Genomic DNA, 24,550 nt, shown 5'->3' on the forward strand with positions numbered 1-24,550 from the left:
AATATAGTTTCAAGTTAGTTAGTTAATTTTTTGCTTAAGTATCAATATTCTCTTTTACTTTTTATAGGTATTCAGGCGCCCTGCGATCTTCAGGAGCAAATGCTCCAGCACAGTACATCACAGCAGGTTTGTAGAAATTTTCTTTGCTAAACGCTCCATTTCAATTTCTCGGACTTCTGCAAACTTTTTTTTTTTTTTTTAATATGTTTTTAATTCTTTTCAACTTCAGCCCTGCGTGATTTATATGAGACTATGGACAAGACCTCGTCCAGCCTTCCTCCCATAATCCTGCTGCAGTTTCTCCACATGGCCTTTCCACAGTTTGCTGAGAAAGGAGACCAAGGACAGTACTTGCAGCAGGTCAGAATCTGCTCAGTTCATGTCATTGTTGCAATACAGTTGCCCAAGATTGCATCTGTTTGCATTTTTTTATTATTATTATTATTTTATTTTTCTAGGATGCCAATGAGTGCTGGCTCCAGATGATGAGGGTACTTCAGCAGAAGTTGGAACCACTTGAGCCGGTGACTCCCATGGAGGTAAACATTTCTCACTTTAGTGAAATGGAGGCCAAGCAATTAATAATATTAATCTTATGATTTGATTTCTTCACGCATGCTTCAATTGTGTTTTATAGACTCTGCTATGCACATTGAAAGTGTGTCTGTTTGGTTTCCCTGCTTAGACGGAGTCAGCAGGTGGAGCTGCCTCTGCGTCTGCAAAGAAGAACTTTATTGACCAGTATTTCGGTGTAGAATTTGAAACTTCGTATCCTTTCAGCTTGTCTGAAACTACATTTTCAGTCTTTAACCTGATAAATTCTGGTCTCGAGAGTATATTGTTTACTTTCCGATTGTAGTTTTTTGATTGAAATGAAACATAGAAATAAAGAATGTACCAGAGATAGACTTAACTCTTTAGTTCAGCATGAAATGCACAGAATCTGAGGAAGAAGAGCCGATCAAGGGCAAAGAAAGCCAGCTCCAGCTCAGCTGCTTTATTAACCAAGAAGTCAAATACCTTGCGACAGGACTACGACTGGTACGTACCATTTAGTTTCACTCCTTAAAATCCATTGGGGATGTTTTTCAGACAAAGAAGACATGCCAGGGTTCAATTAGAAAAGTACTAAGACTAATTTTTAATGTTTATCATCAAAACTCAGATTCTCTGAAGATCACAGTCATTAATAAAACTGAAATTTTTGCTGATTGAAAAGTATGTGCCACTTGTTGCAGCCCAATCACTTGTTTGGGCTGCAATTGTCAACTACTTTAGTAATTGATTAGTTGTTAAATGGAGTACAATATGTAAATGGAACCGAGCAGTAATTACCGTGCAAAAAAATGTATACATTTCGCATTTAAGATCTAATAAAGCTTTGTAAATATGTTCCAATCAGGACTCCAGTAGCATAGCTTTAGATTCACCTGGTTCAAATGTAAAAAAAGTATCTCACATTAAGCACTTTTTTGCCATCCAATTGCTAACTGGTTAATCTAAAAAATAGTGTACAGATTAGCCGCACGCTGTGATTCTGTTAAGTGGAGCAGAAAGGGCTGAGCTTTTCATATGTTGATGTTTGAAGAATTTTTTATTTTTTTATTTTATCTGCAGATGCATCTTTTGATACAAATGATCAAGTACACACTAAAGAAATGCAGTTACTGCATTTTATGCAATATAATGTAAATTTTCTTATTAAAGAAATTAATCGAATTGTTTGCATATTTTAATGTATGTCTAACATTATATATGTGCTTTTTTTTATTATTCCAACAAATCAGTTAAACGTCATAAAAATTAATAAGATTATTGGATTACTAAAATAACTGTTAGCAGCTCTAGCCCCTGTACTACACAAAGTATGCACTCAACATTGGATTATTGCATTAATTACTGCATCAATGCGATGCAGCATTAAGTTGATCAGGCTGTGGACCTGCAGAGGACGTAGTCATAGTGATGAAGAGCTGATCCTGTTTCTCTCTCCACTCCCAGAGACTGCAGGAAGAAATCACAAAAATGTCTCCAACCTTGGACAGAAATGCTTTGTATATCAAATCTGTAAGTATGATCTCCCGCTGCCCTCTTCGTTTGAAGTCATCCGACTGAGATGGGACATTTTTCTTACAGCTGCTTTTCATTTGTCCTCTCTCTAGTCAAAACTTAGCCGTCTCCCTGCCTACTTAACTGTTCAAATGGTCCGATTTTTCTACAAGGAGAAGGAGTCTGTGAATGCAAAAGTTCTAAAGGTTTGTTGTCATTGTTACTCTTCATTTGCAACAGATCTTGCAGTGAGGTCTTAGTTAAACCTAATTATCTGTAAATAATTGTTTTGAATTGCGAAGGATGTCAAGTTCCCCCTCATGTTGGACGTGTACGAGCTCCTCACCCCGGAGCTCCAGGAGAAAATGTTGCCAATTAGGTCAAAGTTTAAAGAAATGGAGGACAAGAAGCTGGAGAAACAACAGCAAAAGGTGACAAAAAAAATCAATGTGGATGTTTTTTGTGGATGCTATTGTTTAAGAAATAAACTTCTTTTCAGCATAAATGCTAACATATGTGTATATTCCCGATTTCCATTAGGTGTTGAAGAAGCCAGATGCATCAAAGGAAGTAAAATATGAGCCCTTCTCTTTCCCAGACGGTATGTTGAGACGATCTCATATCATCCCCCTATACATTTAACTTTTAATGTTTTTTTGTTTTTGTTTTTTTGCATAAGGAATTATGCTTATTTTCTTTTACCTTTCTGTAGACCTTGGTTCCAACAACAGCGGCTACTACGACCTGCAGGCTGTACTGACTCACCAAGGTCGCTCCAGCTCATCTGGCCACTATGTGGGATGGGTCAAGAGGAAAGAAGGTAACCACATCTGTTGGTGATGACCAGAGCCACCCACCCACGACTGTAGTACAACTGTCTTTACATTGCGTTTTTGTGCTGTCTTCTGATGATTTGGTTAATCATCATGAAAACCAAATTAATAAGAATCACATCCAGTGACTCTAAACTCTCATTGAAGATGTTCAAAACCTCGGTAAATTTGGGATTTTTTGGCTCTTTTACAGTTTTCTTTACATGACTATATACAAGGTCTACTTTTCAATATGATTTAATACGAAATATTATGTACTGTACACGACAGCAAAGTTGCATCACACAATGTAATTGCTGCAGCAAAGTAGGCTTTATTTTCTTTTTGACTGAATGCAGGGATTTGTCTGTGTCTTGGAGATATTTTTGTCGTCATTTTGATAACTGACAAAAATAATTGTTCTAAAAGTTTAAGTCCATATCCAATCCTACTAATTATGCTAATCACTATGGTTGTAGTCATACATAAAACTCACGAGGATGGATGAGAACAGACCTTCCACTTAAACTGTTGGAAAATGGTCACCTTCTGTTGTAAAAATCTTATGAATCTCAAATGTTTGTTTTTTTTTTCTTCTGACTTTACAATCCTAGTTTTAATATTACAGAATTTTGCCTCCAACTATGGCAAACAAATCTCCCAATTTTTCAACAACAGAGAATATAACATTTTTTCTTGTAAATATGTGAACATGAATTTATATTTAGTCCATGGCCAATAAATCTTTTCTCTTTTATCCACAATGCCCTTGACACTCTTGTCATAACATCAGCAGGTTGAAACTTAAAGATTCACAAACAACCACGTGTTGGCTTTGGACAACTAGCTTAAGAATCTGTTTTCTTTTTGTGTGTGTGCGTGTGTGTGCGTGTGTGTGCGTGCGCGCGTGTCTTTTGACAGACGAGTGGGTCAAGTTTGACGACGACAAGGTGAGTGTGGTCTCACCGGAAGACATCCTGCGGCTGTCTGGAGGCGGAGACTGGCATATAGCTTACGTTCTACTGTACGGGCCGCGTCGGCTGGAAATACTTGAAGAGGAGCAGTAGCTGGAGGGAGGTTTCTTACATCCACATATACAGATTGCCATTTCCGAGCACTGTCTGCATAGATGTGTAATAAAACTGGTGTCTTTAAAGATTTGATTTTTTTTTGTTTTGTTTTGTTTTGTTTTGTAACCAACACTTATGCTTGTAAAACAAAATTTTGTTAAATATTCATCCATAGTGTGCTTTGAATACGGAGATCTGATGAAAGGCAATCTCTGGACTGGATCCTTTAGATTTTAAAGTCTGGCTCTACAGTTTCATTAAATGTTTTATACACAATGTATATTTTTAAAGCCTTTCAGAAGGTGATCATAAGAGCAAAACTATTTCTTATTCATTTAACCACCAAGCTGTTGTCCTTGACATTCTGGATTGAGTTGTCGGATGCATAACAGAACTCTTGTTCACCTCTTGGGCCTTTGGGTTCAGTCTCAGGTCTAAAGTGCTTGGCTCACATCATCTCCTGCGATTGTTCTCAAAAATGTATTGACAGATGAGGCTCTGTCTGCCAAATATTCATTAATGCTGTTTTCAGGGAAGTGGTTTGGGACAGGTTGGCCTTGTGGTGAACCTTGTGGAGGAGTTTGAACCATGGTTTTTCTCAGTTGGCTTTGGTGACACTGACTTAAGACAATGTATGTAAAATCCAAAAAGACATCCACTCTCTGTAATAAGTTATTAATTGATTGGTGGTGAAAATAAACCGTTGAACCAAAACGCTACCCTGTTTTATGACCATGAGAAAGCAAACGTCTTGGAAAAAAAAAGTTTATTAGATTTTTACAGTGGGGAGAAAAAAAAAAAAAAAGGTTCAGACCTTTGGTACATACAAAATTCACTGCTCCAATGTAACGCAGGTACAAATTAAGAAATGTTTCAAGCCTCACCGAGGCGTTCTGCAAGCTGGGAGAACCCTGCTGCGCTGAGAGCCGTTGCCAGGTTCTCCACTGTTGCTTGGGATCCCTCTCGCTCCTGCCAGGCCACCAGCAGAAGCTTGGCCTGAACGTCCACATCTTCACTGTCCGTCTCGATTTCCCGCATCTCTGCTGCCTTCATCTCCAGATGAGACGCCAGCGTCTTCCACTGGGACCCCAGTTTGGCTGCAATGTCGTCCATCTGATGGTTTGTTACAGTTTTACTCTGGATGCTCGGACCTTGAAGAGAAACGGAAAAAATAAAAGTAAAAAATGAAACACTGGTGCAAAAGATAAACATCCATGCACACAAATACAGTTATATCAAAGGAAAATTCAGAGACTAACTGAACAGTTTTGCTTTTGCACTGTGGGAGGAAATAATTATTTTTTTTAATTATAAGAATAAAGTCATACGATTACCAGAGGATAGTTATTTTTAATGAGAGCAAAGCTTCAATAGTCAAGATCCGACATGAACAGATGAGTCAGTGGCTCTTTGACAAAAATAAGACCGTCTTTTGCACAATTGTTTCAGATTGTGAAAACTTCACAAGATGCTCAACATTCCTCCATTTATTTTCTTGTGGAGAAATTCTGACAAAACTATGTCTTTGTTGTCCTAATATACAACTTTATTCTGGTAATAAATCGTTTTTCTTCACATGATAAAAACATGAACTTCATTCCCAAAATGAAAAAAAAAAAACAAAAAAAAAAAACTTTTGCTTAGGTTGGTATTAATACTCCATCAAAGAATTTGTTTTTTTATGCTGAGAAACAACACATTTCGATATTCTGACTTGGAAAAACCTAGAAAAGAATAATAGATTTAACTGAAGACACTGAAAAGACGATGTAGAACTGTTGGCCAAACTCACTGTCATTGCTGTCTTTAAGAAGATTGTCTCCATTATCGTCATCATCCTCCTCTCCTGTCTTGATTTCTTCTGAAGGGATATCCTTCTGCATTTTTAGAAAAACAACAACAAAAAAAAAACTGGTCTGATTTCTTTCCTTTTTAAAGTTTAATTGAGGTTTTGAAAACGTAAAATCCCCCACCGGCAGCTCTTTGGCCAGTTTGCAGACCATGGTGTCTAGGTAGTCTGCCAGGCTTTTGAACTTCTGGTTCGTTGGCTGAAAGAAGTGTGGACTCCTCCTGGACAGGAGCCTCAAAGCCCGCCACCCGTAGTTTGGGTTACGCACAACCCTGAAAGAATTTGAGCAAGAAAATAAACCCCCAGGAATTTAGCAGCTGGATTTTATAATAACCGACTTGTGTTCCCAGTGAAATACGTCACAGTGCCGACCTACTTATATTCCTCCTCCACCATGTTGACTGGATCGGCCTGCTCAATGGCTTCTGCAAAGAACTCGTCTAGTGACGGCATAAACTCTCTGAAATACAAATACTGAATGCAGTCACCCACAGTATTCATGTATTCAGAACATCTTCATGTGACAACCAAGAACTGCAAAGTATTTTGTGTTGAGATTAGATGTGGTAGCCAAAGCATCTTCTTCCTCAGCTCTGCTGTATCCCTACGTGGCCCAAATTGGATTTTCCGTTTCTTTCACAAATGACTTGCAAACATTCAGTCTTGCAGTTACGCAATACTGAAGTTTGTGGTTGTAGGTTCATGGATATAAAAACTTTTGCAAGGAACTAAAGACATATCATATGAAAAAAAAAAAGATAAAATAAAGTAAATATTTTTGCTTAGTTCTCTGAATTCCTTACCTGCTTTCAGACTTGCAGGCCTCCATGTTGTCCTGGTTCAAGTTCCACAGTCGAGTCAACTCATCACTAACGAAACGGTGGAATAAAAGAAAGTTTAACATCCTGCCGTAAATTGCTAAATAATAAGCTTTCCAGCTCTACAAACACACAACTTGAAAGCTGTCGGATGGTTTAGAGATGCATCTGAAGTCTAATGCTTTAATATTGATGAATTAATTACAGAACATAATTATATACATTTAAAAAATGGATATAATCACAGTGATGTAAACAAATATCTCCATTAATTCAATTTGGTTCAGAAATACTTTTTTAGTCTCAGGAGGAAATTTAAATGTTAGGTGTCTGATTGCACTTGAATGCACCGCAAAATGATCTGCAAGTGCAGCAGAAATACGGTGGAGGTGTGACCTCACAGAGTTCTGATCAACTGCTTTCAGAAAGCTGAGTGAATATAAACAATTATGAAGACATGAATACAATTATTACCAACGCTCAACTGTAAAAAGGTCACTACCAATAATGTTTTTTTTAAATCTAAGACTTTGAGAGTGTATGAATACAGTAAAAAAATAAAAATAAATAAAAATAAATAAATAAATCAAGTCCTTAGTGACGTACTTTCCCATGAAAATCTTGGGCTCTGGCCCTTTTCCAAGGAAGTCCTCTGGAGCTTGTCTTTTCCTGGTGGGCCTTTTAGGTTTGTCGTCAGATGTTCTGTTCGAGAAGAAAACAACCAGGACACTTTTCATTTTGACATCCTAGCAAAAGTTCACACACCCACCCCATTTGTTGCCACAGACCAATCGTTGCATGGAAACGAAACGAAGCCAATATGGGCCGGGGACATGCGGCGACATTTCTCTCTATACCTTTCTTTCACGAAGCTCGGACAGCCCTCGTTCTTCCAGGAGTTCCAGTTTTCCTCCGTGTTGAGAATGTGCTGCCAAAGAAGACGTTTTAAAAATTCTGGTCCGACTTGAAGTACAAAATGAAACATTAAGGGTTATATTTAAATAAGTCCGTATTCCTAAAGTGTGGCTTACCTCCACCATGGTGGCGAATTGTTCTCCTTCAGGAGGCGTTTCTCTCAGCAGCTGGAAGAGCAGAACACACGTTAACCAGTCTGTTCTTGCTATGGCTACAGTAGTACTAACTTAAAAAAACCCAACAACAACAACTTCAGTTTAAAACATGTTTCTGTTTAAAAGTTTACAGTGATCAAAGTCAAATCAGTCAGAGATGACCGAAGAGGCACAAAACTTGATGATAGTGGTCACTAGTTCAAACATTCTCCATGAGAAAAGATCTTTTCAAATATTTCACATTTTTTCAAAAATCAGAGTTTTTGGTACATTCGAGACCTTATGCCAAATTATGAAAAGATAAACTTAACTTTAAAACCAATATCTTTAAAATCAATATCTGCTGCGTGTATTCACTGCACTGAACTTCATGCAGTCTAAAACTTAGACCAAACTTCAGGACAAAGTCTGAACACATGAGATTTCATTCATTTCGAGTCAGAGACATACCAGGATGCCTTAAAAGATATCAAAGTGTGCAACTGAAAAAGACATAATACATAATTAAATGAAACTAACCTGATAAACTAGCTTCGTCGTCTCCTCAATCCATGCACTCTGGTCGTCGTTCAGAACGCAGCTGGAGCTGCAGCAGGACAGAGAAAGAAATAAAACAATAAATATTCCAGCATGGCTCCTGTTTGACACCCACAATTTGACTGATTCATACTTTAAAGTGAACACAGAAACGAGCATCACCTTTTGAATTTAACCTGTCCCTTAAGGTACTGGAAGAGGATCAGGTACTGCAGCAGTATATGCCGTCTGAAGTTGCTGTCGCTGAGCTGCAAGTCCATCAGCTGCAAGAAAGAAGGGGGGAAAAAAAAAGAAGAAAAAAACATTTTAGGACAAACACATTTAAGAGGGCAACTTTTTAAACCAGCAGCATTGGAAGCAGAAAGTTTCCAACCTTCTCACTTGTGAGGAATTTGGCAAAATAAACGTGTCCGCCGTCAGAGGCTCTGAGGTCCTCCATCTTCCTTTTAGAGGCCTGCATGTCATCCAGCTTGAAGCTCTTGAATACGGCGAGGGTCTCGTCTGAAAACTGAGCAGAATGACAGCAGAGGAATCAGGGGGGTGGGTTGGTCAATTTTCAGTCAGGTCTTATTTTTAGAGCACTCTTCACACAATCAAATGCAACTCAAAATGCTATGCAGCAGTTCAAGAGTCAGGCATGCCAACAAATGCTACATTAAATAAATGTAGTAATTAGAAAAGTGGAATAAATGTCACTAAATGCTGGACTGAGGAACGCAGCTGCATGGAAGCAATACACCAGAAACAGATACGAACAGTATGGAAACATTATTCTGGATTTCTAAAAGTGCAGGAACAAATATAAATGAACCACGAAAGAAAAACACAGAAATTACACTTTAAATTATATTTTGTTGATTATATTACGTAAAATAGTGGATAAAACTCGTAGTATGTTTCAGCTTTCATGATGCATTACCTTAAGGAACGTCATCCATGAGAATTTGTCGTAGCACTGCACCGGATTTCTGAAGTAGTCCTGCAACGTCCAGAACTTTCTGTATAGGTTGTAATCAATTGGGATAGAACTGAAAAGCGAAAAGCAATTTGGTTTTATTACAACTGACCAGACAAGTTTTTTTTTTGTTTTTTTTAATTATTAGAAAATGAGCAATCTCACAGAGCAAGTCTTCCACTCACCAGGGCGCAGGTGCATCATCCTCCCCCATTTCACCTTCCTCCACCTCCATTGTGTCTTCCTTTTCATCCGTCTGCTGTAAACATGGAGGTGGAAAAATGTTTTTTTTTTGTTTGTTTTTTTTGAAAAAGCAACACATAAAATGTTTTGAATCAAGATCAAGTGGTAAATCTTCACCTTCTGGCCAAGAGTGCTCTCCTGCTCATTCTTGTTGAACACTGTTATGTTGTCCAGATTAAACTGACTCTGCAGATTCAGACCTGGGTAAAAACACAAACAAGGTTGTCATAGATACATTTGTATATTTTGCAATCATAATGCTGAATATGTGAAATGATTACAGAATACATATATATATATATATATATATATATTTTTTTTTTTTACCAGATTTCTCAGATAGAGGGAAGAGTCGTGCCAGGAAAAGCTGGATTCGCCCACAGAATACAGTATTCTGGGATTTGGACAGCCTCCTCAGAAGATCTACTCAGACAGAAAAAAAAAAGCAAACAAACAAACTGACATGATGCTATTTGGTTATAGAAATTGTTACGAATTAGGTGAGATCTTTACCGTTGCACATTCTCAGCAGATAGTTCTTTCCTGCCGTGTAGAATGAGCTCTGAAAGAAAAAGAAAAAGAAAAAAAACAAAAACATAAGCCATCATTACAACTTTAAATTTGGGCTGGACAATTTTTTTTTCACCGATCTTGGTTTAAAAAAAAAATAGTAAAAAATAAAAAATATTACCGATTTCCAGGTGGAGACATTTTTCTCAACAAAGGAGAATATTTTGTCACACAGGTCAAGGGGAAGGCAGTCCAGTACATCTCCCAGCAGGACGAATGGGATTGTGGCAGAGCAGATTCCTGCATTGGCAAAGAAGAAGAACGGAAAATTTAAAGTTGCATTAGGAAAATCCTTCAAGGTTTCCCGTTTCACTTCCGTGAAATGAGTGACAAAAAAAAATAAATAAATAAATTAAAGATTTTTTTTTAGGCATATGTACACAACAGGATATCTCGGGGTAGTTAAAGATACTTAAAGCTTTTGCGAGACGAACATATATATTTTTCACCATCACTTTGTGCATGACCGGTTCCTGTTTTAATATTTATTTTAAGTGTGTTTTTACAAGCATTTTCAAACAGAGTAGAGCAATTTTAAGAGGAAAAAACTCATACCCTCAGTAACAGCATCGATACTCAGGTAGATGAGAGACAGATAGTCGTCACAGCTCGTCTTCTGCTCAATCTACAATACAGAGAAAAAAAAATAAAAAAAAAACATTAAAAACTTTGGAGATCTTGTTAATCCAGTTATTAAATTAAAAGAAAAACAAGCCTCTTACAATTTGATCACCGAGAACACCCCGCAGGGCCTGGTCGAGTGTGGTCTTCTTTTCTGTCTCACTGAAATGACAAATATAATGGCTTGTTTTTCCATTCAACAAATGTGGACATCAACATTTTTAACATTAATCTTACCCAACGCAAGGAGCATACGACACATAACATGTATGTGAAATAAGTCATTTCATTTTTTTTGTTTCCCAGAAATGAAACCGCTAAAGGCTTCAAAAACCTAAACATTTTATATTTTTCTTCAATACCCCGAACACTTAAAATATTTGAGCAAGTACAGTGGGATAGTAAGTCAAAGGAAAACCTCGTACAAACACTCACAAGTAACAGCTTTAGTTTGAAATTAAAAATTAAGCTAGAGAAAACTTACTTTCCGGAGATCTGGCTAAACACAGTGATTAGATGTTTGCAGGTTTTACCCGAGAGAGCCTGTCTGGCAGCAGCCTGCAGATACATGAGAGGAGCATTGTAAGGTACAGACAGATCTGAAACAAGCTAACTTTAGCCTAGCATGAAATGCTAACTGCTATCGTAAACTAACATACCCGGAGATAAAAAGCTTAGACTTTGCAAATAGATCGATAAAAAATTATTTCAGTGAAAATAATTTATGTTTTGACAGGAATGCAACATTGCACTGTTTCTTACCGTAAATTTCTCCTTGACATCGACAAAATTGAATACGGGGGGTGACATCTTTAAGCCGTGACCAGCGGAAGTGGCTAAACATTTGTTCCGGGTTTTGTTTTTTCACACGAAAAGATTTGTTTCAGCACTATTTTTTTTATTTATTTATTTTATTTATTTTTTAACAATGTCAAATTTGAGTCTTGTCAATCATGGTGTCCTCAAGACTGTGCGGGCCGACTGAGTGGCTGGCTTCAGATGTAAGTAGCTTCCCTGCTTGTTTATTTTTGTGCTGGTTGGACAAAATAATAAATCGATAAAGTAATTTTGAATCTTAAAAACCCAGTTTATGTTTAAATAATAAATTCCCAGTTTAAAGATAAACCAACATAACTTCAGCACTTCTGCTTCTAATGGGATATAAATTCTTTTCAACTGACAAACAAATCTCCAGAAAAAAAAAAAAAAAACAACTGTGGTGACACAAGTAGCTCATAATCTGTAATCGCCAAAAGTATGTGGTGTTGCTGCTGTTTTATTTTACATTTTTCCTTCTAACAAATATGTTATACGTTACACGTTAAAATTACGCACTAATTCATTTTGTCTCTCTAAAATGACGCATGTTTTCTTTTTTTTTTCTTTTTTTTGTGACTTGGCAATCTGTTATAAAAATGTCTAGGTATAACTGAAGAATGTAATCATCTTGCCTTCGTGAATGTTGCTTCAAATATTTTTATTCAATAGAGAAATGCGTCCTTTTTAGTTGGTTAAAAAAATCTATTGGTTCAATGTTACTATTAATATTATTTAGAATAACTGTCATGGCCTTCACAGAGAGACGAAGGTAAGCAAATTTAATTCCAACATTGACCACATGGTGGCAATATTGCCTACAGTTTCGGTCAAGGCAGTTCATGAAACTGTTTGAGCTTCACACCTATTATTTCTTTGTATGTTTTAAATAATGTTCCTGTACATTTTTTCCAACTCCACTTTCCCTCCCGTGGATCCTTCCCTGTGATCCTTCCCGATATTCTTTTTTATTATTATTATTATTATTATTATTATTTCTTCATTGCACTAAAATAATCCAGATGGATGATTTCCTTAAGTGTTAGAACTATGAACAGGAACAGAACTAAGGTCACTTTTCTCATTTAATGTTAATAAATACTTGGCTCTAAACTGTACCACATGAGCCATGTTAGTATGTTCCGTACACGTTTGTCTTTATGAGCATTTCTTCACACGTCATACAGGTCTGTGCTGCAGGACTTGATTTTTTTATGATTCAGTGTACTGTTTAACAATGTCACAGTACATATTAGAATCTCTCGACTGTACTGTGATGGCAATTATTAAACAAAAGTTTCATAACTAACCAGAGAACATAAAGAGCTGCTCTGAAATTGTATGTTAAAGTTCATAATCTCTTGGTTTGTAGCTGGCAAATGATTCACTTTCTGCTCCTTTTTCGACAAGTGTTTCCATCGCTGCAGCGGCGATGTGAGGTGACTCCTTGGAGAAGAAATGCTGCAGCTGTGAAATGAGTAGTGTCACACAGAAGGAGTGAAGCTTTACTTTCAGCATTCCCGTGGAGTCTGTGGAAATGATAATACTGGAAAGTGAAGAGTGATTTTACTGGCACCTTGTTTCTGTCACGTATTTCACCTTCATCCCCCATTTTGACATATCTTTTATCGGGTAGTTGCCAAACCTGATGAAGCACAGAAAGAGAGTGAGAATATGTTGTAGATAACCTCCCCACACCAGTCAGTAAGGTGGAGACAGGGTTAAAGATGACTCCTGGGGGCTGGGCGTTGACGTTAAGGTTGAGTTATCTGAAAGATCGAATCATCATTTACCACAAATTATACTCAGTCAATGAATAAGTTAAGTACAGGTCATAGATGACAATGAGTAAGATGAATTGTCAAACACCCATAGACAATTGTTCACATTTCCTTGCATTTTGTGAGAAATGTGTACTTTACTGTCTTGCAGGGCAGAAAATAAACTCCTTCTTAAGGGAAAAAAATGTCACTGCGCTGCCAAGAATCATGATTAACCTATCTTTGATTACAGATTCTGATGCACTACATTCACCCAGGATCTTGCACATTGCAAGCTTCATCAGAATGAATGTGTCCAATCGAAGGAAACACAGAAGCAGGTTTGCTGAGAGAAATCTGCAGGTGTGTTGACAAAAAATGCCTTTCCTTGCTAAATCAAAACCTACTGTGTAGGTCTATTTTAAATAATATACAATTTTCCGAACTTCTGACTAGGTAAAAATGGTATTTACCAAACCTAGATCTGGCGTAAAATCTGTCAGAATTTCAGAAAAAAATCACTTTGAGTGATGGAATAATGAATCTTGTTCTCCTGAAGAAGAACTTCTGACGATCAATTTATGACCTTAAACTCAAGTGTACTTGAGTTGCAGGAGGATAATTACCTAAAACACACCAATGCGACCACCTCTGAATGCCTGAAAATAATAATCAAATTTAGGTTTTGGAGTGACTTAGTCAAAGTCTGGACTTCATTTGGATTGAGATAAGGTGACATGGCATTAAATAGGCTATTTATGCTTGAGAACTTTCCGATATAGTTGAATTAAATTAATTGTGCAAATAAGATTTCCTCCATAGTGATCAGCAAAGCTCACTACAAATTATTCCAAAAAGTTGATGATAGCTGTTGGGCGAACATTTACTGGGTTTTGGGGGAATTACTTTCTTAAATAAGGCTAACCTAGTTTGGTAGCTTTTAGTCTTAAGAAGTGAAATCATAATTTGAAAAGTAGTAGTTTTATTTTACTGGTGTTATAATTCGTTTAATGATTTAAAACATTTAAAAGAGACAAAATCAAAAACGAACAAATCTGCTGGTGGAGCCAGAAAATTATTAAGAGTAAAATGAAATCCTCTCGAATGTTTTAGTGGGCCACATCTGATTTTATGACATACAATAAAACAAACGGATTCAGACCCTGTCCCATGAAATGATCATTTTCCAGCATTTCTGTAAAATCAATCTCAACCAGGTCAGCTCCAGACTCCCGACTGTTTATTTTGGCGAGATAAATATAATGAGAAGAAAGCTGAAAACAGCCCGGTGCCAAGTCACAAACCAATCAAGTTCAGTTGCGAGAGCCAAATAATGTGATGAACACTCTCAGAGAAAATGACTGTAGAGCAACAAAAAGAGCATTGTCCATGTTGTTGGAGACAAACTTCAACACAAGAGGCGAAACACAATGCTCTGACCTCTGAGGTTAAACACACAAAGGAAGGAGGTCTTAAACTGGTCCTGATTGTCACATGGCTTAAATTCCACCATATAAAAGAACATGTGAAGAAGAGTCACTGTCATGTAAGGGAGACGAGCCCATTTGTACGTTTAAAGTCACGCTGCACCTCTGCTGTGGGCGCATACGCTGTGCCAGATGAAGGTCCAGATGAAGGTCCACATGCAGCGCGAGGATTCATGTTTCTAATTAGATTGAGCCAGCTGTTGTGTTTGAATTTAATGATAGATGCTAATTTCTGTAGCCTCCAAAGCCTCTTCATCTTCATGCTTCAGTTGCAAACTCGCTCCGAGAATTTTCTTTGTAAAAGCTTCATTATGGTCTGTTAAATTGAAAGAGATAAAGGGATTTTCTTTTTGCACAACCGGTGACACAGAGCAATACTTTACTGCCTCATAAAATTATTTGGGACATTTTGTTAATGATCCTCGCACACAGAGGAGAACATCATCAGGATAAGCACCCAACCATGTCGGCTATTGTGACTGGTGCCTAAGCTAACAGTAGGTTATGTGTATTTAAACAACCTTGGTTTGATTGCCCTTGCAGCATTGCTCTGTTGATGAATGTCCAGTTATGGAGCTGCTCTAAGTTATTTGATGTTTATTCAATGATTAGCCAGGGGTGTGGAAACCATCACATATCCACAACTCATAAAATGGGATGTGAGAGGAGCCACGTGCGTGGATGGGTAGAGACAACATTCTTGCGACAGAGCCAAACGGGAAATCTCCACGATGGTCCCGTCCCATCTTGTGTAATCAAGCTTTTCGATTATACAAGATGGGAGGATTTAAAGTGTTTGCATGTCCAGTTACCCGATCTACTAAATTGACCAAATTTTTGAAAATACACCCTTCAACTGCAGCGCAGTAAAACGTTTCAACATAAAATGTGCACATTTGTATTAAAATAAATTTAAATGCATGTATTTTTAGTTACTTTTAAAGGCGCTCAGCACCACTGACCTAATTTTCAAGCTTCTCTATCTCTTTTTGTTTTGAACTTAGTAATCCAGTGATTGAACTGACTGCAGCTGCTTCAGAGCTGCTTTGTTTGAACAATGAGCTACAGTGGTAAAGGCTTGGAGGAATATAAGTGTAAGAATTTCCATTTCTGACCTCAAACACCAGGAACTTGAGCTTGTAATGGTTAATAAACAATAAAAACATCAAGGAGAAAGTATGCCACCGTATTGAGCCATTGGAGGCAAAATTTAATTTTGCTTTCAATTTTTAAATATTTGTTCTGCATCCAGAGGGAAATTAAAGGTGACATGAGGCAAAGCTGGTACCAGCCCATTCCCATGCAAGGAAAAGTGACGAAGGATTGGCCACATTAAATTTGACAAATTCCTGGGGAAAGATAATAATGGACTGACCAAGACAATAATGCACTAATAAAGAGCTTGTCTAAAAATGGAGTCCCGTAAAGCATTTCTGTGAAAAGAAGAATTTGCATTCTTGGAACTGAATAATTCATGGCATCATTTTGTGGAATATGTAGCCAACCACACATACAGGCTGTGTAGGAAAATCTTGCACCTTTAATTTTTTAATTATAGCTCCTGAAAATAGAAGAGATGATGATTTGAGATGTGCTTACTGACCCAAATGCACAGTCCTTTAATTTAATTGTTGCTTATGTCATTGTGATAGATATTTTAATACATTCGTTTTCTAGTTTTGCAATCAAGGCCGCAGTTTATTTCCAGGACCTTCGAAAGACAAAGCCGTTCTCCAACACGAATTGAGATGCCCTTATTAAAATTGCAACATATTTCTGGTTTACTTGCATCTTATTATGAAACTTGCAGCATTTCCAACTTTGATGGTTGAACTGCTGGCATCATATTGAAACACACACACGCGCACACACACACGCGCGCACCCTGAATAATTATGTAATGCTGCAGGGAGGGACTGTGTTGAATCCTGGCCACCACATTCACACGGAAACTGTGCTGCCCTAAAGAAACTTGCAGATCCTCATCAACAAGAACTAAGCAGGAAATAACAATACTGATAGTTTAAATAAAAATCCAGATGCATACACAAAAAAATAGTTCATTCAAGGTGAAGTAAAATGTCACATCCTATTTCTTTTGTTGTTTTACTGTATCTTCACTCCGTGATCTAGTATATGAAAAGTAAGTTCTAGTAGGACCGTAAATGTCAGAAAAGGTTTGAGTTAATTTAGCAGAACCTGAAAAACATTGAAAAAAAAAATATATATATGTTTTAATCAGAACTGCAATTATATTCACACAGAGTTGCAAAATCAGATTTCTCACACAGTTGGCTATAGCAGTGACAAGTCTGAATCTTTAAGTCTGATCAGTCACAGCATCTGAAATACACATTATCAACTAAAATGAGGCAAGAAACTCACCTTACCCTCACTGTAAACTGCACAAAACACTCATTATGTAAATAACATAATAATATTTTTATTGAATTTTATTGAATTTTTAGCAGTGTGGACAGAAAACCTGGACAAAAATACTAATTAACATGTAAATATTGTCCTGGCCTCTCTACAGTTCATTTTCTGCAACATGTGTCCAAGCCTTTGCGTCAGCATGCAGAATACACGTTGAGCCACCAATCTGATAACTGACCGGGAGACCAAATTCACTTCACGGAGCAGATGTGCTTCACCGACATGCCCCTAAATAAACAATCACATTCCAACATGTCCTACTGTTGTAGCCCTCCCAGAATGTTCATTTATGTCATTTTTTCCCCTATTTGTTTCTAATATACAAAAAGCAAAACAATTTTTTTTTTAATACTTTGTATTTAGAGGTAAAGAAAAGAAACAGGCCAGGAAAACGTAAGTGACATATGGAGCTCTCTATCTAACCTGAGAGAGTTTAAGCTTTTTTGGAAAAAAAAGGATTGGGAATGATTTCAGCCGCTGGGTTTGCAAAGCTTTCAGAGAAATAAACCAATATATTTTGCTGCTATAACTGCAGCTGCATGTGATTCACAAGGGTTAAAATAAATGAATGCCACACTTTTTAAAAATATTTCTTGGCAAAAAGAAAAAAAAAAAAAAGAAAAAAAAAGAGTATAATTTTCTTCTCATTCCACAATCAGGCACTATTTTGTGTTATTTCACATAAAATCCCAGAATCTCCACTGAGGTTTGCAGTTTAGCAAAAAAAAAAACAAACCCTTTAAAATAGAATGAATAGTTGTCAATTTCGGTATGTTTTGTGCATAAAAGAGGCAAAAAAACAACATGGGGATAAATATTTTATTTGCTACTTTTATGTCCATACGTCTACCTCCCAGATCAGCTCTTTTTTTAAATCACATTATACACATAGCATTCTCTAGAAATGGTTCAGTTTATTATTTTTTTTCTGTATTGTAACACAGCACAATAGAACAGAAGAGTCCATCTTCAGTTTACAGCAGGTAATCATACAGATGTCCTGGTATCACTCAGTGGCTCTATCCAGTACACCTGAAAAACCAAACAAGAGGACGAGCACATCCAATATGCACAAATGAAATATCTTACTAGTTCTCATTTTCAGCACAATGAACTACTGAGCCAAAGGACAGAGATGAGTTGATTCCGCTTCCTGCCTTGTTGATCTGCAAACGTATCCGAAGAGAACATCTCTTGCTTTCCTGGCTGCACATTAGCCAGAGCATACCAAGCCAATCTATTGAACGAGGCCTCTGTGAAATGGAGGAACCATCTGCTAAATTAATGACTAGGGAAATGAAGGAATGTTTTGATTAACTCACCTCAATACGACATCCCACCCCTGCAGGGAGCCCAGTGATTATAGGCATGTTCCTGTCAAGATACTTAATTTTATCAATGCAGGTGGGACTCCAAGTCAAAATCTTCACATGGACTGACTCCATCTAAGAAAGAAAAAAAAAAAAAAGTCAATTGGCTCTTTTATCAAAGTCAGTTGTGATCTGGATGTTTTCTTGGACTTCATGAGCTACATAGAAAAAAAAAAACCCTAACAGATTAAGCACCAGTGGTGCAAAGCCTGCAAAGATCACTGCTTCATTTTCCTGGAGCCAAGAACGCTGAACAAATCCCTGAATTGACTTTATCTGCCCGATTCACTACATGAGTTACTGCAGAGGTCAGCACATGCTTTCATCCTACGAAAGTCTTTGATAAAAGAAGGCCTGCCTCTTCTGCACACAACTACAGACCTCAATAATTCACAGTTATTAGTAAATCACCAGCAGTCAGCAAGCAAGGCAGTCGTAAATGCTACAACACGACCCTTCCACATAACCAGATTAGACTGACAGCATTATCCCCAAATTCCACCCAGTCCTAAATGTAATTTATCAGAAAAAGCATGAGTCTGAAAAATTGGATTCACTCGTCGCTTGTTAACACCAAGCAAATGTGTTGTTTCTAGAATAAGACCATGCATGAAGGCCCTGCCAGCTACTGCACCCTCCATCTGCGCTATCCACGTAGCACCAGGCTCCGAGGACACTGTCACTGCCAGCCATAAGCAAATTCAAGTTAATGCAAGTTAATGCAAAATGAGCTCCACTAGCCAATCCCAGTTTTACTGTCTCCCTGAAAAATAATCACATCCATTGAACTTTCCCACATTTTGACAAGGTAAATCCACAAATGTTATTGTTTCTTAGGGGGTTTTGCATGCCAGGCCAACACAAAGTAGCAAATATTTTGAAGTGAAATGAAAGGATGCATGTTATTGTAATCATAATAGTGTGGTGTAAATTTGGGTTAAGCCCTACCCTGTCATTTGGTGCACGTCTCTGCCATCTTTATTTATCTAGACTGAAACTTTTGTCATTTATCTTTATTAAGGAATAACTCCTTTGTCAGATGTCCCTGCTGAAGAACCATCCCTACTGCACTGTGCTGCCACCACCGTGTTTCACTGAGGGCATGATGTTCTCACGCTGACATGCCATTTTAATTTTCATCCAAATGTAGAATACATGTAGGCCACAACTCTAGATTTTGATAACATCCACCCTTAACCTCACCCTTTTGTGTGCATCTTCTGTGTTTAAATTCTGTTCTTCCCCAGAAAAGCTTCACATTTTAATCTTGCACAGGGAAACTTAGAAAATGTTTAACCAGCAGACCTTATGTGACATTTGCGTGATGTCAAAGTACACAGAGGCACTAAATTTGGTTGTACCTGCAACCGGACACTGTGTGTAACACTGACCTGCCCTCATCCAGCCCAATTAGAAAAAACTCTACCTGATCAGGGAAAGTCAAGGCATTTGCATTTCAGAACCTTTAAATGCCCTTTATTTCTTATGCTCTCTTCAGTACTTTTCCTGTTTAGCTCAAGGCTGAGATGCATCTTATTATTATTATTATTATTTTTCACAGCTTATGTAAAACCAAACTAAACTGTTGTTAATCGTTAACCTTGTAGATTAGAATTAAAAGGAAAAAAAAAGAGTTTAATACACAACTAATGATTTTACCTGGGTGTTCTTTTGAGTTAATAGCAAAACACATTGTAAGGATTAAAAAAAGTTAAAAACCTTGACTGCACTAATAGGTAGGAGACTTTAATTGGAAAAGTACTGCAGTGATTCAGAGCCGCTGGCAGTAACTGAGTAACTGAGAGAGCAGCTTCTCACCCCTTAAGCAACCATCTCACTTTAGCAGACAATGCCAGGATTTAGTGGGCTTGAATTGTGAAAGAGTTGTTCAGAGACCACGAGACACTGCTTTCACACACTGACTGTCCACAATAGAGTCCAGAACCTAAATCCCATTGAGAATGTGTAGGATGTGTTAAGGAACATCTCATGGTCTGATTCTCCTATCACCAAAACAGAACCTTTTGTGAAAACTGTACGCAATTCTGGGTGTGCATAGATGCTGAGGAGTTGCCCCCTTTATTAGCTTTTTTATCAAGCCTAACAGGCTTTTCAATGAAGGCAGAGAAGATTGACCACTGTTAGAAGATGCAAAAGCTTTGCAGTCATCATTTATTTCTCGCACTCCTTGAAATTTTATTGAATGTTACTTTTATCTGTCCCAGAATCAGCGAACTTCAAATATATTCTCTATTGAGAATAAACATTTTCAATCATTCTTGACTCCAAAATGGCATCTTGACAATCTCAGTTCATGTTTAAAGTCTTGTCAAATGTCTTTTTTTTTCTGTCCTTATAGCTCACATTCTATTTTTAAGCATATGTCGTGCCATGCTGACTGCATTGAGGCCAACATCAGTCACTTACCGCTGCAAAGAAAATATGACCTTTTGAATGCATGACAAGGAAACCAGACTCCTGCTCTGCCTTTCTGTGCAAAGGAACCTGTGGGGTAAAGGGCCATGCCACTTCATGTCTTCCTTCCTGAGAAAAGAATGAGAAACCTTTTAAAGCATCACCCTTACCTTTGCCGACACAGCATCGCATGCCTACTTTTCCTTTTCCTACAAACAGCCTCTAACTCGAGTATTTTCTTGCACATCTCTGAATTGTGCTCTGCTTTATCTTGTCCTCCTATTTTTAGATAAACTGGCATTTATAAGTCTGCCTGAAAATGCTTTAGTTTTGTGATAGCATAAAATTGAGTAGGTTTAAGTTTTGCTATTTTATTGTTAATTGTAATTTGGGTGGCTGGTTGGCTGGCTGCCTGCCCAGGATGTTGCACCTCTTGGGGCGTCACAAGCACTCAAAGAAAAAGTGTCCCCTGATTAGGTTTTCTGTTGCCTAATTTTGAAACAGGTGGGACCTGTGTTATATAGTCTCCCCTAATATCTTCTGAGATTAAGTGGGTGACTAAGTTTCCTGTGTAACGCACACTCATAGCTCCTATTTGACCTGCCACCAATAATATCTCTCTTTTTCTAAACAATATCATCATCTGGATAGCTGTATAGTATTTTGGGTGTGTGCTTTCTCCTGCTATATTGTTGTGGTTGTGCTGTTGCTTCTGAATCCTACTTTAGCTTCCTGATTATCATTTATTTTATGCAACAGAAAAGTAACACCACATATCAACCTGAAAAAAACTATCCACACAGTTTGCCGCATGGTGGTAACAGCATCATGGGGCGGGGAGTGCTATTCTTCAACATAAATGGTTGTTTATATCAGTGTTACCGTGTTTGCAGCACAAATGAAACCTGTCTTAAAATGAATACAAACGCAGTAGAATCAATATGGGAGTGAGAACAAGGACAGGTTCATGTGAAAGGCACCGTGTGATGGTTAATGGTAGGAGGGGCAGATGGGATACGAATAAAGTCTCCACTGCATATGGTCTCATTGTTTTACTGGCATCCTGGGCAGCCAGCGAGGACGCAGGATGCTATTCGCAAACAGTTGTTTTCTGGCCAAGAAAGAAAATAAAAGAGCTATTCTGTCTGTCACCACTTTGAAGCAACAATGGATTTGGCCTTTGCTGACAAAATTATGGCAAGTTAATAAGAATGTGACTCTTGAAGAGGAAACCTGATCTTCTGCTTCAGAGTGTTTAAATTGTATCAAGTCTCTGTCTACATCTACAAAAACCTTAATTTTCACATATTTGTTTGTTGTACCACTATTTTTTTATTTGCTTTTAATCAAAGTTTTAAACAAATATGGTTTAGAAGTACTGCGTGGTTATTGATACAAACCACAATGAACAATGACAGAAACAACTTTTTCTGGTTAAGCTTTGCACAAACTTTTCCCAGCTAATCGATTGGTCAGAAGGGTGGCTTTCATCTGACTTGGTGAGAACCTCTCTCTGGTTAAGGGAAGAATTTCAGAGCTTATTAAAACCGACTTTGATCTTTTTGCCAGTAGGAGCACCTCATCGTGTCCTCACCCTGCACTCCATAATTTTCATACCCTGCCAATTTCAGATAATAAAAATACGATTCGCGAGTCTAAATCAACTCTTGCAGATGCACAAAATATTTCGAACGTGATATAGCTATAGTTTGGGAATATTTTTAAGCGGTTAAACAATGCAGAAGTGGACAAATGAGAAATGAACAATCAAAGTGAATGCTTTCTGTCGAGCAATGCAAAATGATACTTACGATTTTAATGACGCGCCTTCCATGTGCTTGAAACGGATGAAAATATGTTAGAATAACATGATGAGAAATCTATGTGTCACACTACATAGTGGTGTTGATTATATCCACTTGCTGCTGGTAATCCAGAGTCCAGGTCAGGAGTTTGTGCAATCCGAGGCCAGAGAGCTCGGTATTGCTTTCAGGTGTTCTGTTCAGAAAAAGCCAAGCTACTGACTTTGTGTGTGTGTGCAGTTTTCCTTAAATAAGGCTCCTGATCACATATTATCCAGCTATCACTTATTTCCCATCACATTTTTCGCAGAACTGTTAATGGTCTGTTACCACCCATGATGACATCAAGTACTCTTGTAAAAGACAGCGCTTGCATTCAGTCACAGATCATTCACCAGAACCGCTGAAGATCTAGTTCTGTCACCACGGTGGATGGCATTCAAACTGGTCATTAAATTTGAAAAAAAAAAAAAAAAGAAACATAAAAATTGTGGCATTTCTTTCCTGTTATGAAATGTAAAAAGCAGAGAGGAGGAGCTGAAGGATCCAGCCTCTTTGAAAAGGGATGTCAAAATTCTAAGAAAAGTGCCACTTCCTTGAAAACAGGCAGCGTGAATACAAAACCGTAAGGGCCCAGTCACAGTATTAGCGTGAATTCCTAGAAAACTCCCTCCTGGAACGTGTACTGCAGGAAGTGACGTGACCATGAATCACACGGCATGCCTATAATAAAAACAATCAGAGCTTTCATTCCACTTTTCCCTGTTATTTATTTATTTATTTATTTATTAATGCCTTTATTGCGGGTCAGTTGGCTTCGGCTTCATGTTCCAACACAGGTGAATTCAAAGAACACAAGAGATATGCAAAGGTGAAAACGGAGCAATAAAGATAGGTCAATCAATTGATAAGCAGCTTCAGCAAACAGCAGCCTCAAACAATGGAAGGAAAGTCATTTAAACCTGTGGAAAGTAGAAAGTAGAAGAATATTATGTGGTATGCTGAAGGGATCTCCAAACTTAGATTAATTCAAGGTGGGCCTAAAGTTCAACTTTTATTCATTTCGTGTCTTCGAAAGATGTACATATTTTTTCACATTTTATCACAGTACAACCAAAAACATTGATATGTTTTTGCGAAACAAATCAATGTTTCGCAAAACATGTTGACAGTATTCTTCAGATACTGTCAAAACTTGGTTCTCAAAGTTTTGACAGTATCTGAAGAGTGTGGCAAGCATTTTCATTCAGTTTGCCTCAGTCAGCATTTTGTAGAGACACTGTTTGCTGCAGCTATTGCTGCAAATCCTTTGGATCATCTCTACCGGCTTCGTAAAAAGTGAAATTTGCCTCTAAGGGCTTAGATTTTTGCTCTTTCTTATTTGAAAAAAATTACTCTTATTGAGTGGAAAGCATCTGCAAAGATAAACTTTCACACCTTTTCCACTCTGACCGGGCCATTCTAACGTAACTATACTTTGATCTTAACCGTTTGATTATACCTCTGGCATGATATTCGGGGTCATTGTCCTGTTGGAAGGTGAACCTCTGAGCCAATACAAAGTTCCTAACCCATCCATCCGTAACTTTAACTTGTCCTTTAACTGTCCCTTTTGAAGAAAAGCAGAAGCCAGGAAGTTTTGCTTTGATCTAATCTGTCCACATGTTTTCTCCGTGGTTGTGTTGGCTTACACAACAGGGAATAGAACTTGGAATCCAGAAAAACTACTTTAGCAACTACTTTTTGAACTCATTTACCTTTTACCATAAACAACAGCTCTGTGGAGGACTCGACTAAAAGTTGTCCAATCAACAGATTCTTATTGGCAGCAAAATCCTCTTGGCTGCTTTTCTGACTGAGGTTATTGTTG

General features: G+C 37.7%; 2 protein-coding genes and 1 long non-coding RNA gene across 4 annotated transcripts in view; 1 reads left to right on the plus strand and 2 right to left on the minus strand.

Moving 5' to 3' along the window:
- The window catches only part of LOC103135823 (ubiquitin carboxyl-terminal hydrolase 14-like), an 8,559-nt gene extending 3,918 nt beyond the window's left edge, over nucleotides 1-4,641 (plus strand). The window contains exons 2-12 of the mRNA XM_007548752.2: nucleotides 40-126; nucleotides 230-360; nucleotides 459-539; nucleotides 686-768; nucleotides 927-1,041; nucleotides 2,002-2,067; nucleotides 2,163-2,255; nucleotides 2,352-2,480; nucleotides 2,590-2,650; nucleotides 2,762-2,869; nucleotides 3,783-4,641. Coding sequence (XP_007548814.1) covers nucleotides 40-126; nucleotides 230-360; nucleotides 459-539; nucleotides 686-768; nucleotides 927-1,041; nucleotides 2,002-2,067; nucleotides 2,163-2,255; nucleotides 2,352-2,480; nucleotides 2,590-2,650; nucleotides 2,762-2,869; nucleotides 3,783-3,928 — 1,100 coding nt within the window. The 3' untranslated portion in view covers nucleotides 3,929-4,641. The remainder of the gene's footprint in view (nucleotides 1-39; nucleotides 127-229; nucleotides 361-458; nucleotides 540-685; nucleotides 769-926; nucleotides 1,042-2,001; nucleotides 2,068-2,162; nucleotides 2,256-2,351; nucleotides 2,481-2,589; nucleotides 2,651-2,761; nucleotides 2,870-3,782) is intronic.
- Nucleotides 4,642-4,682: 41 nt separating this feature from the next.
- thoc1 (THO complex 1) lies at nucleotides 4,683-11,458 on the minus strand. Of its 2 annotated transcripts, none has more exons than XM_016669714.1 (21): nucleotides 11,357-11,458; nucleotides 11,079-11,152; nucleotides 10,696-10,756; nucleotides 10,529-10,598; nucleotides 10,095-10,213; nucleotides 9,917-9,965; nucleotides 9,731-9,826; nucleotides 9,521-9,603; nucleotides 9,346-9,416; nucleotides 9,125-9,233; nucleotides 8,579-8,713; nucleotides 8,368-8,468; nucleotides 8,188-8,254; nucleotides 7,630-7,680; nucleotides 7,456-7,526; nucleotides 7,205-7,300; nucleotides 6,584-6,649; nucleotides 6,157-6,240; nucleotides 5,905-6,052; nucleotides 5,724-5,808; nucleotides 4,683-5,082 (listed from the first exon to the last, which is right to left on the minus strand). In XM_016669714.1, exons 1-21 carry the CDS (start codon nucleotides 11,402-11,404, stop codon nucleotides 4,805-4,807), a joined length of 1,962 nt encoding a protein of 653 aa, XP_016525200.1. In that variant the 5' UTR covers nucleotides 11,405-11,458; the 3' UTR covers nucleotides 4,683-4,804. The 2 variants fall into 2 exon arrangements, with proteins under 2 accessions (XP_016525200.1, XP_007548682.1); XM_007548620.2 differs by having other exon boundaries at nucleotides 9,346-9,419.
- A 6,440-nt stretch (nucleotides 11,459-17,898) lies between these two features.
- On the minus strand, nucleotides 17,899-23,140 carry LOC103135738 (uncharacterized). Its single transcript, XR_475961.2, has 4 exons — nucleotides 22,690-23,140; nucleotides 20,891-21,007; nucleotides 18,416-18,538; nucleotides 17,899-18,125 (listed from the first exon to the last, which is right to left on the minus strand). It is a non-coding gene; the product is annotated as an uncharacterized LOC103135738 (long non-coding RNA).
- Between the last annotated feature and the right edge of the window lie 1,410 nt (nucleotides 23,141-24,550).

Source organism: Poecilia formosa, unplaced genomic scaffold (genome assembly GCF_000485575.1).
Source record: "Poecilia formosa unplaced genomic scaffold, Poecilia_formosa-5.1.2 Scaffold27, whole genome shotgun sequence".
NCBI lineage: Eukaryota > Metazoa > Chordata > Actinopteri > Cyprinodontiformes > Poeciliidae > Poecilia > Poecilia formosa.